Source organism: Elaeis guineensis, chromosome 5 (genome assembly GCF_000442705.2).
Source record: "Elaeis guineensis isolate ETL-2024a chromosome 5, EG11, whole genome shotgun sequence".
Lineage (NCBI taxonomy): Eukaryota > Viridiplantae > Streptophyta > Magnoliopsida > Arecales > Arecaceae > Elaeis > Elaeis guineensis.
In genome coordinates, this window is record NC_025997.2 from 27,292,554 (window position 1) to 27,307,733 (window position 15,180).

A 15,180-nucleotide genomic window follows, 5' to 3' on the forward strand; every position below is an offset into this window, starting at 1 on the left:
TTCGTTATACTTTGAAAGTCAGATCTAATCCTCCTCCTTTCCTGTACTATTTTGATATTTATTAATAAACTGATAGGGATCCACGCCAAGCTCTTTATCTAACAAGATGGCTTTATATTTAAATCCCTAATCTCCAATCTTTTTTAATTTATTCATGTATATTTTTTAAAAAATTTTAAAAAATTCTAAATGGATCATGCATTGGCACGGCTCAAACGTGCCATGCTTTGGCACAGCTCATTTCAAGGAGACTGGGCTGGCATGCGGGTCATGTTGTGCCTATCTATAGGTCATGCCAGCCCAGGTCCTTATGGCCATGCCGGGTTTGGAGCGTAGGTCAGAAAATTTCAGCCCAGCCCGGCCCTCCTCTTATGGACTGTGTCAGATGGCCAATGGGTCATATCTGATACGGCCTGTCTCGTGCCGGGCCGGGCTGCGCGTAGCCCATCTCTAAGGGAAATGCGGTTGACTCAGACAGGACAGTATGGTGACGTCGCAAGTCCGCGAGAGAAGAGGATAAGGAACGTGAAATAAAAGAACCCGGAAGGAGAGGCCGACTCAATTTGGTGCATGTCTCGGTCTATCCGGAAGGAGAGGTCGACAGCGTGCCACGTAAAAACTGTCGTATTTTATTAGAAAAATCTTCCAATCCCGCCGCCCTAACGATGGCTGAACATTCACAGGTTTGACATGGCGTGTAATATAAACGGGACGATCTGAAACCAAAATCAAAATCCAAATCGAGAGAGAGAGAGAGAGAGAGAGAGAGGAGGAGGAAGAAGAAGATGGGGATGAAGCTATACGGGACGCCGCTGTCTACGAACGCAACGAGGGTGAGATCTCTGCTCAACGAAAAGGGAATAGACTTCGAGCTCGTCCCCGTGAATCTCCGTGCCGGTGATCACAAGCGACCCCCTTTCCTAGCCCTCAACGTATCCTATCTCTCTCTCTATCTCTTATCGTTTTTTTCTTTCAAGTCTTAACAGCTGTTCTAATTCATCTATTTTCTTTGCAGCCATTCGGTCAGGTTCCAGTTCTGCAGGATGGAGATATAATCCTCTTCGGTGATTTTAAGATTATTTATTAGTCTTTTAAAGTTTATTCAACCTTTTTCTCATTGTTTGGCGAAATTGGACGGCCAGAATCGCGGGCCATAAACCGGTACATCGCGAGCAGATACAAGGAGACCGGACCGGACCTGCTTCGGTCGGCGGCGGGACCGGCGGAGACGGCGGCGGTGGAGGTGTGGTTGGCGGTGGAGTCGCAGCAGTTCGGGCCGCCCATCGAGGAGCTGGTGTTCGAGGTGCTGATCAAGCCGCTGATCGGGGAGACCACCGATCAGACGGCGGTGGAGCGGGAAGTGGAGAGGCTGGGGAGGGTTCTTGACGTGTACGAGGAGCGGCTCTCAAAGAATAAATATCTGGCGGGCGGTGAGTTTACTTTGGCGGACCTGAACCACATGACCTACACCTATTTTCTCCTGAGGACACCCCAGGCGGATCTGGTCACCTCCCGGTCGCACGTGCTGGCCTGGTGGGAGGATATCTCGTCGAGGCCCGCCTGGAAGAAGACCGCCGAGATCATCCCCGTATAGGAGCGACAAATGAAATCCTGACCGTATAGTATTTCGAATGGTTAGTGGTAGAATGAAATAGTTTGGATGTGCGAAATGAGTTTGTATGAACTAAGTTATGTAATCAATAAAAGAACAACAACCGCCTCTTTTGCACCATTTCTGTTTCTGGTTTCCAAAAGAAATAGAACCCCGGTTTTTAGCAAATAACTTTAAAATAAAAAAGGTTTCATTATATGCTACTTTTTTCTTCTAGGACATTTGCAGACAAAAACTGGAAATGAAAGCGGGATTAACGGACCCTAATTTATTTATCTTTTCTGTTTTTGTTATGAAAATTATTATGTTATTTTTTTTTGCAATTATCTTAGATTTATTTATGATTTAAAACTGCGTGCGTGCGTGCGTGACCTATGCCACTGGTTGCATTAACTTAACGGTCGGTCCATGCAGTAAACCTGGGATCGCAACCATCCATTAATGTTTCTTCTCCTGATCAATACTGTGACTTACATGGTCCAGAGTTCTAACATGATTGCTGAACTCTGGGCTGTCAGGTGAGAGTGAGTTAAATATATCTTCATTAATCAAGAACTTTATCGCTACTTCCAACATAAATTCAGCAGAGACCCGACAAACAGTCAGGAAATTGCTTATTGGAGAGGAATGGATATTAGATGCCTCATCATTCCAATGACTGATGATTTGATATTGGTTTCATGATATCAATCCACTGATACAGCATTCCGAGAAAATATAGTTCATAGTAGTCGCCCAGCCTCTCCATCTGCACCCATACCCTCAGCATTAAGGTACATGAAGCCTTACGAAGGGCATTACCATGGCAAATAAGCATTTCAGAAATCGAGATCAATCTATCTGACCATCCATCAGCAAATTAAAGCGGCAATTGCATTTACAATACGTCAATACCAACATCGCATTTCAGTTTAAGATATTTCTTCAGTTCGCTGCAAAATCATTGGCAATCCAAGCTTTAGTTTCTAGCTAGCTGGGCTATTGAGCCAAAGTTAATCATAATTCCAACCAATCAACTCACAGGAGTAGAAGTGGGGAAGTTGACGGAAAGTCGGATTAGTAAAATATCCAGGCACAGGCTTAAACAACATGAAACCAGAAGCAGCGTATGTAGTGCAACTGAAGGTAGGAGCAAACCATCAGAAACCATTACACATTACAGGATAAAAAAAAAAAAAAAAAGAAATTGATGTACACACTGCTTCATAGCCAAAGAATCAGCATAGCCTTTAAAGAAGTAACCGTCCATGTCGATAGAGAGATTCAGGGAGACAAAAAGACATTTATAAATATAGCATGGAAAACTATAATGTGGCCAGAAATAGGATATACATGGGTCCATCATGTGATATTCACACATGTAGTCACTATGATGAGTAGATGGAAATATTTGCAGGCTGTCAACACTAAGATATATACAGATTGTTGCCCCAATGAAAATTTACCAATAATAATGAACAGCAGTACAACCAGACAAAACTTTCCTTGTTCTAATAAGTTTCCTCTGGCTTTAAGAAATTGTAACATTCCAGCTGTGTCATCTCTCCACCGTTCACTGGGTCAAATTGGCATCGGTAGAAACTGCATATTCAGGACAACATTAGGGTATGCTTAGAATAAAGATACAATAGCTTAAGAAAAAACACATAAACCCACTCCTTGGCTCTTATGATGCACCGAGAGCGGAGAAACAAAATGTTCATACACCCACTCTAGCGTACCAGCATGAGTCTGCAATGTCTCAAGAAAGGAATCATGCCATCCCAGAGCAAAATATTTACATAAACACAACCATTGCCTTCATGTCAAAGGTTGCTTAGAGGTGATAAATCGAGCTTACATGACTAATTTGTTTGAGTAAATACCCAACTTCTATATATCACTTGTGAATACCACAAAATTTCAAAAATTGAGAATTTTGTAACAAATGTTTGGCAAAATTTTAAATTTCAGCAGGAAACAAATCATTGGAGTTGGCATTGCATACCTTCCATCCATCCCAAGAATCACAATAGTGTTCTTGTGGTGTCCAAATGCAACGTTATATTGCAAACCTTCATGCAAGCGGTACTGAGCCACCGACCATTCTGAGTTGAAGTATTTAGGCAGAACACCTAAGATGAAACCAAAAGGCAACTTTAACTTAAACAGTCTCCAAGGCAGCATATGATTGGGGGCAGCTTGCTGTTTTTACACTAACGGCAAATTTTCTCATGGACAAATGCGAACACAAATGATATCACATTTCCTTTGATTACAACATTGAAATCCCAGTACACAGCAAACAGGTTTGAAGAAATTTGCAACCTGACTAGTTCTAACTCAAAATACCTATCATTGACATGAAAAATTGAATAAGATTTCTATATCCAAATTCAACACCAGAATCTAGAAGAGTATCATTAGCTTGACTCAATACAGATAGTTCAGATAGGGTAGAAAAGAATCTGTTCACTAACTTAATTACACACTCCTGTTTATTAAACAATCGAATCCATCTGGACCATTTGAAACAAGATCCCATCTATGATGCACTCAAACTCGATTGCCACCCAAAAAATGAAGCACTGCTCAGCAGTGAACTCAACCCCAGTCCAGCACAAGGAACACTCGAGCAAACCAGCATGATTACTGGTAGGGTGCTGACAAGCATGGTAAGATCTCCAACAGCAGAAGTTTGTATTCAGGCAAGATAATTGCAAGTAGTTCAGGAAAAAGCATGGGAGATTAAATCTTGAAAAAGATTAAAGTGGTTACAATAAAAGGAAAGAATTAAAAATTCCAAAAAATCTAATACACGAAATATTCAAAATGATTATTGACAGTTTATTAGGCCTATAGATGAATTTGAGCTGATGCAAGTATGATCAATCAACCAAAATCTGCGGTCCAATTTAATCTGATAAACTGGTGGATGAAAGCAAGATGCACTTCTTTATTTTTAATTCATACCTTTTTTTTTGGGGTGGGGTGTGGTGGGTGCCTTTTTTGGGTAAGGGGTGGGGAACTCTAGCTAAGGACGCACAGAACCAATAATAGGGCTTAGTTGAGCTCCTCCAATTAAGAAGCAAGTCAAGACAAAGCTCCAGCCTCATCTAAAGCTCAAGTCATAAAATCCTCGTTCTTGAATAATATGGGCTTGTAAAAACAAACGTAACACTAACCTTCTTCAAACTTGTCCAACTATGAAATGAACAGTGCTTTAACATTTATGATCAAGTGTAGCTCCAGCTTGGCTCAAGTTTGATTACCACTTTCTTACAACCACCCAAGACTGAGCAGTCCAAAGCTTCGCTGAGCTTGGTGAATGAGAGGGTGGATTGCTTAGAGGACAAGAATGGGAGAACGAAGGGCAAGGTGGAATCATGCAAGTGAAATATTTATACAAAATATGTCGGACTATATTTTATATCATAACATCTATAATTCTTATATTATTACATACCATTTGGTTTAGGTCCTATAGGCAATCAGATTTGGACCTTTGTGGGTCCCTGGTCAACAATAATTATCATACCAAATAGAAGGTATTGGATCTCAATCAGATTATTCAAAATCCAATCCATTGACAGGCTTATCATCTATAAAAGTCAGCAAAATTTTCAACTGTACTTATTCATGAAGTCAAAATAAAATCTGAAGTAAAGTTGAGAGTAGAATTTTCCAGTAAAAGATTGTACTATGACAAATGTCATTATACATATATATTGATCTTTAACCTCCTTTAACGCTTATTAAAGATGAACCAGTGACTTCCTTTTCTTTTGATGAAAATAAATTACTAATCTATTGAGGAAGACAAAAATATTTTGATAAAAGCATTAGATGATTGCAAAGACTCTGAAAGGAAAGTATAGAACACCAGTAGTGAACACTAACAAAGACAAATTAGATGGAAAACCAACCATTATCACAAGATCTTGTATAAGTCAGAAATAAGTTCATATGATTTCCTCTTGCATAAAGAAATATCCAGGTGTGATTACTAATTTTTACAAGTTAAATTTAGTTACCTTTAATGAAAGAGAGGGATGAAGCTGGGGGATTTGGCTCTGGTGCAGGCCGGGGCCTGTCATTTACTGTCAGTCCCAAATTAACCTTGAGGCTGAACACATGAACTGTTCCTTTGTCACTAGAGACTGCTAACCACTGCATACTAGCAGAGAAGGCCAGGCTATAAATCTCTGCTCTATCAGCACCTCTTCTTACCTAGAAAGAAAACATCTCTTAATAACATCAGATCCAAAATCTCTACATATAAAACAGAGAATGGCTTTACCGAAAAAACAGCAGAACATGGAAAGAAATTATTAAAAACATTAAAAATGTGCATGAACTGTAGAAAGATGCACAAATTATATAAGGTTCATAAAAGAAAAATATAATAAAGCTGATGGCATGAGTTGACACAGGCTAAGATACCAAATGGGGAGAAAACAGTAAAATAAGCATTTCTATTGTCGGAAGAGAAACAACTCTCCTTCAAAATAACAACATTCAGCACATCTACCATCTTTGGTTGAGAGGCAACAAAGGTACCACTCAAGTCATGGAACTTAGATAAAATTGTAGGAAGTAAGAGTTCCATTCATAGATTAATATTCTATTATGGGTTTTATGAGAAATTTCTTTTAGTATACTTTCTTTGCAGCGTTAAAAGCAAAGACAATAAACCTTGAGCCTTGAGAGAAAATTTATTGGTATTTGTTATACCTGAATGCTGAAAGTGTAAAACAAAAGGATTTACTCAAAATTTGTAGTACTTCAGTGATTTTATGAACAGTTGTTTCGACTTCTAATTTAGGGATTTAAAAGTAATTTGCATATAAAATTTATTTGGATATCCTGCCAAACATAAAAAACCAAATCATAATTTTTTGAAATGTGTGCGAAAAATGGTGGAAGAACAAGGATAAAGTGGCATATGGAGACCGGAATTCAGGTGATAAATTTGAATAGAAAAGTGCAACACCATCTCAGGGTAACAATCACTTGATGGTTGCTTTCTCTAAAAAGTTGATCATCATGGTCGCCACCATAAGGTTATATACCAGAAATAATACACCAAAGTCCATAAAATGGTAATCTTCATTCACTCAAATAACTTTGAGAACCGTACTAATCTCCTAGAATATGAAATATTAAAGCTTAGGCTCTTCTAACAACTAAATCACAACAAGGCCTTTTACTCCTACATCCACTATTCTCATTATTCTTTTATATCGATGTGGGAATCTTGAATCACATCACCTGACTAGGAATGAATCAGTACAATAGCCAGCCGGCTTTATCTTTTTTCTTTTCCTTGGTTCAAGATTCGTTTGATAAAACAGATGGAAGGCATACTTAATTATGACTAACATAAATTTTTCTACAAGACTAAAGGAGCACGCTCAAGTCTAGCCAGCTGATTGACCTATTTATTGAAGTCAAGCACATGGTCCAACGTATCATACATGAAAAACAACAAAATAATTAATTTGAAACAAACTTCAGAAACTAGAGTATTGGTCCTGATCTTGTATGCTAATAATGTACCTGATCTTGATCAATTATAATGATCATCTAAGTTAAATTAACCAAGATGTCATTCTACCAGCAAGAAAAGCCTCAGTCAATCAAGCCAAAAAGAAATGCAAAAGTATGGGGAAGGAATAGCATTCTAAAATATTAGCCCAAGCAACCAAACATGCAAATGCAGGTTAGTGACCCCACCTTATTAGGCCAATATGGCCCTCATATGCGGCCAACAATTGATCAAGTAGGATATTCGCAAACCTGCATTACAACCCATTGGGTTGGTTTTAAAGCCTCAGCCCATCACACTCCCTAATGCACTCTTCAAAGAGATTAGGGGGCGGGGGGAAGAGGAGGGAACGGGGGGCAACAAGTCAGGTTTGGATCAGGTCGACCAATACCGATACCCGCTCCATCATGAAAAACCCACACCCATACACACCCTATACCTGTCTCTCGGGTCAAATCGGATCGGATAAAATAGAAGACCCAATTTAGACTGGATCGGGTTGGGTATACCCACTTTGCCTCGGGTTAGGCCAGACCAGATCGGATCAGGTCAGGCCTCACCAAAATCCCTCAAACCCTACAAAAAAAAGAATCATGCTCCCAGCAAGGTTAAGCTCTCAAAACCTCAAGGGACCAACTCACACCGCCACAAATCTCTCTCAGATGCTCTCTTTCCCCACCAATCTCTGTCAAGCACTCCCCCTCCCTAAAGATCTCCCCTTCCCCATGGATCTCTCTTAGGTGCTCTCCTTCCCCATGGATCTCCCAAAGAGAGAATGAAAATGAAAAGAAAAGGAAGCGAAAGAAAATGAAAAATCCCCTCCAATCTCCCTCAAGTGCTCTCCTTCCCCACATATATGCAAAAAAGAGAATGAAATGAAAAGAAAACGAAGCAAAAAAAAAAAAAGAGAAGAAAAGCAATCTATGTCAGAAAGGGTCTTACCTTCTAATTTTTTTTGTCTTTCCTTTGCTTTTGTTGATTTTTTTCTATGGTTTCCCATGGTTTTTCCTCTGTTTTTTTCCATCCATAGGAGTCTCGATCGGGAGGGAGGCATGAAGCATTTTTTTTTCCATCCACAGGAGTCTCAATTGGGTGGGAAGCTTCGAGAGGAAAATGGTTCCTCTCATTTTTCCCTCCTCAGAAGTCTCAATCAGGTGTGAGGCTTGGAGTGGCCAGATAGGGAAGCTTAGATATTGGCTAGAGTTTTGTGTTGGGTCTTTATATTTAAGAGTTTAAATGGTAAGGATTTTGTCTTGGGTATTTTTTATAGGAGTTTAAATGATATTTATATATAGTGGGTCGAGTTCAAGGTGGGACATATCATTACCCATACCCAACATGAACCTGCTTCCAATTTTTTTTTCTAAAACCCATACCCCACTTGGACTTGAATCGGATCGATAAAATCTGTCCCATTCGGATCGGATTGGATCAGGTACCACTCGACAGGTTGGACAAAATTGCTAGCCTTAAGAGAGAGGGAGGGCGAGAGAGAGAGGCTTGACATAGCTCTACCGGCAACCAGTGGTAGTTAATGAATAGCAGCCAACGCCAACGAATTGAATGTCAGTTTTTCTTCTTCCCCCTTTTTACCTTTCCTTCACCTTCTTTTCTCCCACCATCTATCTCCTCTGCCTCCCTTCATTTTTGCAACTTGTTTTTCTCTTACTCATTTGCTTACCTTGTCCTCTCTCTCTCTCCCTCTCTTTCTCTCTCACTATCTCTCTCATATCTTCCATCTCTGTCTATTCCCTCATCCTTGGACCCCACAGCACCCTCTTTCCTCACCTCCCCCCACCCACCCAAAAAAAATACTTGATCTTCTATTGTTCAGTTTTTGCTTATTTATCTCTATTTTTTTTATTTATTTCATCTTTTTCCATAAATCTTATTACCTCTAAATATTTAGATGCCAATCTTATACGTAACATTGTTCCCCAAAGACACACATACTGCAACTGCTTTGAGAACTATGGAAAAAAAATCCAAGAAATATAGCTATCCCACTCCTTTAATGTGCTTGCAATACAATTATTGCAAAATATATTATAGGTCAAACTATCTAAAAATTAGAATGGCAAAAGACCAATATTTGGTTTTCATTCTCTTTTTGAATTTAGAATCAACCACCATCAAAGAGAGAAAATGCAATAGCAAAGCCTTTTGTTCAGTAATCCAACATACATATATAACATATATAATGAGAGACCTGATGAACATTTATTTTTCAAATTTTTTAATACATCCAATATAGGTAGTAGACTCGATGTACATAATTTTTTAAACCAACTTAATATGCAGGCATTGAGAAATCAGCCAAAGTACTCATCACCACATCCTTTGAAGAACTAGCAATAAAGGTCAAATTTGAAAGCCTTGCAACACCTAACATTGCTTCTCTTCCACTCTTTGTTTTCCTCTTCCCCACAAGGTATTGGAGGTTAGATCAGGGAGATTTAGCATTTTCGCTTTGTTGCATGGTGAAAGTATTTTGCAATCTTTCTAGCGAAGTTCTTGCTAGCACTCAGGTTTCTCAAAGGCTGATTACACAAGGTGGAGGTAGTGCCTCATACTTTTCATTAACGTCATCCGGTATTGCATCGCGAGGCCTTCATGGATATGCATAGTAGGTAAGGGGACAATAAACTTCATATCCTATGTAGTGTTCGGCTTTGGGCCTTGTGGCTTGCTTTGTCAGTCTATAGATTTAGGCACAATAATTAAAACTATCATCTTACTAAGATGCAAGCTCAGCGCTTCAGTGCCTCACATGATATTGATTATAGACCCATGCTTAATCATAACAAAATATAAAACAATTACAAATAACAAAGATCAAGTAAACTTATTGTAACATTAGTTGGGTCCTAACTTCACATTTCTCTTTTCAAATTTTACCGCTAAAAATTTTGAACACTTCTTTTTTTCTTTTTAAGTGATCACAGACAAAGTCCTAGTTGAGGGCAAAAGGCAAAAGGTGGATTGGTGGGGAGAAACTAGTCTCAATGTCAGCAAATTTAGCTTCTCTCAACCAGTGGAAAGAAGGATGGTTTGACTGCTTTATGAAAGCCACTAACGTGTGGCAAATAAACAAAAAATGCTTAAAATAAACAAGTAAAAGAAAAATAGAGATATAGATGCATGTATTTTAAGTTAGGATGTGTTAAGGAAAAATAATGAAAGAAAGGGTAAAAATTGAGGCAGCTAGTCATTTATGAGTAAAAGCCACCAGTAACTCAAGTTACGTTGTCATGTTATCGTCAAATTTATCTTCTCAGCAAAGCATAGTCCAAAATAAGTTGCATCAAGTTATGAGTGGCAATTCCCTACCACTATTACATGCAGGCTAATATTTTTAGAAATTTTCATTCAAAATTAAAATGAGAAAACCTCCATAAAACATGAGGCTAATCATTTATTAGAAAGCAAGTAAACAGGGTTTAGACATTTCATTGGTCTTAGGACCATTCTCTAGCACTCATTTCATGTCATAGAACATAGCTGCTAATGAAACTAGTAATTTTCATGTTCTTAAAAGGAACAAATTCTATTATTAACTAATTGCTCACCTTTTGATAGAAACTGAATTCACCCCTATATATCTAATTGTCCTTGTTCACATAGAAACACCATTTTACTTTGTAGGATTAAACACTAAGAATCAATTTCTAGAATGTATGATATATGAATTTATTCTATGTCAAATACCTCAAGGATTTTCTTCATCTATGCACATTACTGCATTAAAGTTCTATTTGACTCCCCAACTCCAGAAAATAGTAAAATATCAATATAAACGAAAGAAAGATACAGAAGCAGCTGTAGAGTAATCAGTAAAAAGGAAAATGAGCAGACAAACCATTAGAAGGTAATGTCCACATCAAAGAGGGAGCAACAACTTCCAGAGACTAGATTTAAGTTGATTTTGCACTTTATAGCTCAGTAATCAATTGTTTAACAACTTCAACTTCGTTGGGTGAATGCTTCATGCTTCAAATGCTAGGAATCAACTTGCAAAAGTTTTCTTGGCTGACGAGTGTCAACTTTAAAGCTCAATGTCTATGGAGGTTTATGCCAGGAGACAATTCAAGTGATCAACAAAAATACGAAGGAAAAACAGAAAATATAGGATAAGTCTAGAAACCTACCTTAAGATCAAGCCCTCACTTCTGAGAGCTTATAACAAACAGTTCTATATTAGAATTTCACCTTAATTATCTTAACAAATAACACAGTAAGGAAATATACATGGATCGAACGAAAAAAGAATCATGAGGACTAATATGGATTCAAAGAAAGCAAGGCATGCATCTTACTTCTTGGAGAAGTGTTCCATCAACGGCGCTGAAAATCCTGATGAGCGTGCCCTTGGTGCTCGCAGTGGCGATCAACCGCCCATCCTGCGACAGCGCGAAGCACGCAATCCTCGAGTCATGTGCCATGATAAACTTGGTCCGGCGAGCCCCGTAATGCTCCACCCTGACCTGGCCCTTCTGCCCCCAGGGCAGACTAGGACCAGCGACCCCTGCTGCTGGGAGACGGCACAGAGCCCCTTGGGGTTCGGCACCGTCTCAATCTGGTGCACGAGCTTCAAATCGGCGAAATTGTACACAAAAATCTTGTGGTCCAGCACCACGATGATCCGGTCTCGCCGGAGCCGTACGGCCCGGACCTCCGACCGGAAGGAGAGCTCCCCGATGCAGCGGCTCTGGTGGTCGTCCCAAATCATGACCTTGTTGGGCGGGTAGTAGGGCTGCGGCCCGCCGCCGACGAGGGCCAGGATGTTGCACCGGAACAGCATCTCCACGACACCGATTCCCCCACCGTCGAAGTCCCGCCGGAAGATCTCCCTGAAGGGGTCGCAATTGTAGATGCGGAAGCCCCGATCGGTGCCGGCGGCAAAGCACCCATGGTCCTGGTTGAACGACAGGTGCAGCAGCGACGGCAGCGACGCTGCGGACGGCGGCGAGGAGGAGGACGAGGATGGCTCCGCCGCCGTCAGCGGCAGCGTGGCGGGGATCGAATGGATGCCTAGATCGGGGTTTTCGAGGGAGGGGGAATCGGGGCCATCGTCGCCCAACAGCGGATCGGCGGCTGCGGAAGGAGAGGCTTCGGGGGATGGGGATCGGGATCGGGATCGGGATCGGGATCGGGGTTCGTCGTCGTGGTGGGGAGGAGGGAGGAACGGGGAATTAGGGTCTGGGTTGGAGTCTGGGTTAGGGTTTGGCCAGGAGAGCGTGGGAGCGGTGGAGGAGGAGGAAGGGGGGATGGAGAGGGCGGACATGGAGGCGGGGTTAGGCGAGATGGGGAAGTATCACGGCGTTGGAGGGGCAAAAGGGACCATCGGGGATAAAAATACTCGGCGACGGGAGGATGCAGGGGGAAGACGGTGAGGAGAATTGCTGCCGGATGAGGTCTGTCGAAGGCTCGACGCAGGAACACCGATATCGTTTTCCAGAAGGGGGCTGCACTTTGATAGAATCCCTGAAGTGCCCCTTGGATTGGGGTGGTTGTGGATTTCCGCTAACTGTGTGGGCTTAGGAACGAAAAATCCTTGGAAATCCAACGCATTTCTTCGTTGGGTGAGCTGTGTGCTGTTGTTGTTTGGAGGAGAAAATATTAAACTGTGGATGTTTGAGGATGATGCTGCGGTAGGGGATGAATGGGTAAAAATACTAGGTTTGAAAAAAAAGATTGCCTGGGCGTTGCCAGCTTGGACGAAATTACATAATTCTAGAAAAAACTTGTTAATTCCACCTTCTTTGCAACTCGGCCCATATTTGACATATGTTTTGTATGGCATCCAGCCACCATGCTGACAGAGGAGTTGATGCTTTCAAGAGTGATGAATGATGATAATGGTAGGCCTCGTGCATCCCTTTTGAGAACGACCCGTGGACAATTACTAAGTTCTATCTAGTTTCTGATATGGATTATGATTATTATACATACCTTTAGATTTTCTAGTGAAAATAACATGGTTGCAACATCTTAACCAAGGGCCAGGGGCAATCAATGGCCAGATGTTAAATCTTCTAAGGTGGCTAGATGATTCCCGGCCGGTGGAGGCTAGGATTGATGTGGTCCAAGTGTGGAGCTGTTTCCCTCAGCTCCCTACGTACGGTATTGCCATTCTGAGCCTTTAATCATGCTTGCTGCTAGGATTGGTAAACCTTTAGGGATAGATGAACCACTATTCATGGAGAACAATGTAACATCGCCATAGGTGGTGTGGAGATTTCCCTATCTCGACTAATGAAATAGGATATGTGGTTTTGTTAGATGTGTGTCCTAGATGCCAAATTGACTGACACATTTCTGTATAAATCTAAAGGTAAATTTGTAATTTTGACTATAAATCAATAAATGGATTATTCTTCTATCACATTGTGTACATTGTGTCTGTGATATATCCTTTGAGTTAGTAGGAATGTCAATTCATATTTTCAAGAGTTGAAAATTTAAGGCATGAATTTACATAACTAACTCATAAACAGCTCCTGACCATAGGATCATCACGAGGATGGTGATCGATCCGGAAGGTTGGTGTACGATCGCTTCCTTAAAGTAGATGTGTCTTAAGTCTATGGTGTGGAGACACCAGAGCGAGAGTACAGATATTCGTTGAGAACGAGAGTACTGAGCGTGACCACCTCGAGCAGTCATAAGGAAGTCTACCTTCTCGTCGATGACTAAGCTCGATGCTACAATTGTGTGTCTAGTTCTTTGACCTGAGGTGCATCGACAGTTCATTTTGAGTGTGTTATAGTTTGACTACACCATAACTCGGTCTCCTAGCCATTCGAAATCCTGAGGTGTATATTGGCTATAGTATATTCATTGTAGGAACTAGGTCGCACCAAGATGGGATCTATCAACCTCGGTAGATGAGAGGAGTAGTCCTATGATAATCGAAAGATCGAGTCCTTAAATCCATGGCCATGGCAGAGTGAAATAATGAAAAAAAAAATTTTCATTGAGGTTTCACATCGGACTCGGATCGATCGATTGATTCATATGACTGATGTTGGGTTTGACGAGTTCACCTTAACCCTAATTCAGTCGGGACTCATGATAGAGGAACTCAATCACACAGGTAGCTGCACCGAGAGGTTCGTCTTCAATTCTGATGGGTTGCCATCACATACTGCTAGGTATCACTAGTAGATTTTGGGAGCAATTAGAATAATATTGATGATCGATCATTCTAATTGTTTGAATCAGAAGAGTTCTGATCCATCGAAAGGAGTTTCGATGATGTCGATGATGAGATCATGACATGTCTCATTACCATATGAAATTGAACCTAACTGGGTCACACAAACAAGGGTTAAGATCTGGATGTCATCAATTTGGCTAACCCAATTGATTTGGATTCGATCCAATTAGGTTCAAAGAAATCGTGCTAGCACTCGATTGAGCCTAACTTTCTTCTCGTGTAATCTTTTCTATCTCTACTGAGCCAAATGTGATTTGACTCATCCAGAGAATCTTGAAAAGGTTTCTCTCAGTTTAAATGAAGTTTGTCCAGCTCAGAAAAAGGCTTGTCTTAATTCATGAGATGAATTTAAGACAAGCACCTGCTAATTCCTGTCACCTTCCAATTTCATTTTAGGACATCTGTCAAATGTTGACATATGGATCTTAAACTGAAGAGAGCTCATTGGAGAATTTTTGTGGAGTGTCCACATGCCAAAACCATATTTAATTGGGCACCATAATCAGATTATGGTGTGAGCCCAATTGGATTAAAGTGGGTGCCCCAAATGGATAAGAATGAAGAGTCCTAATTAACATGGACTCTTGGGCACCACCTTGCTTGTGCTTATCCAAAGTTGGTGCCAACATAGGAGAGAGGGTAGGAGTTCTTATTTGATGTGATCAGATGACATCACTCCACCAATTAAAATTTTTTCAGAATTAATTGGAATTTTTTGATTGATCGAATGATGTGGCATTGCACAGCATACAGAGTCTATAAAATCCCTGTCTGCGCCTAGGGTTTGTATGTTTTTGCTCAATACCTAGCCAAAATGAGAAT

At 40.7% G+C, this 15,180-nt stretch overlaps 2 protein-coding genes across 2 annotated transcripts; one reads left to right on the forward strand and one right to left on the reverse strand.

The window, feature by feature from the left end:
* The first annotated feature begins 702 nt into the window (after positions 1 to 702).
* On the forward strand, positions 703 to 1,732 carry LOC105045274 (glutathione S-transferase 3). Its single transcript, XM_010923500.3, has 3 exons — positions 703 to 932; positions 1,016 to 1,064; positions 1,143 to 1,732. The coding sequence occupies exons 1-3, from the start codon at positions 786 to 788 to the stop codon at positions 1,592 to 1,594; spliced, it is 648 nt and encodes a 215-aa protein (XP_010921802.2). The 5' UTR covers positions 703 to 785; the 3' UTR covers positions 1,595 to 1,732.
* Positions 1,733 to 2,880: 1,148 nt separating this feature from the next.
* On the reverse strand, positions 2,881 to 12,858 carry LOC105045273 (autophagy-related protein 18a). Its single transcript, XM_010923497.4, is given in 5 exon segments — positions 2,881 to 3,193; positions 3,600 to 3,726; positions 5,626 to 5,821; positions 11,456 to 11,637; positions 11,640 to 12,858. Coding segments are annotated over 5 exon segments (1,380 nt in total). The 5' UTR covers positions 12,424 to 12,858; the 3' UTR covers positions 2,881 to 3,102.
* Positions 12,859 to 15,180: the final 2,322 nt, after the last annotated feature.

Bases quoted from the DNA above. Each gene is read 5' to 3' on its own strand.
- LOC105045274 (XM_010923500.3), top strand. From the start codon at position 786: ATGGGGATGAAGCTATACGGGACGCCGCTGTCTACGAACGCAACGAGG. The intron at 933-1,015 runs GTATCCTATCTC...TTTTCTTTGCAG, and splicing joins CCCCTTTCCTAGCCCTCAAC to CCATTCGGTCAGGTTCCAGT. The intron at 1,065-1,142 runs GTGATTTTAAGA...TTGGACGGCCAG, and splicing joins TGGAGATATAATCCTCTTCG to AATCGCGGGCCATAAACCGG.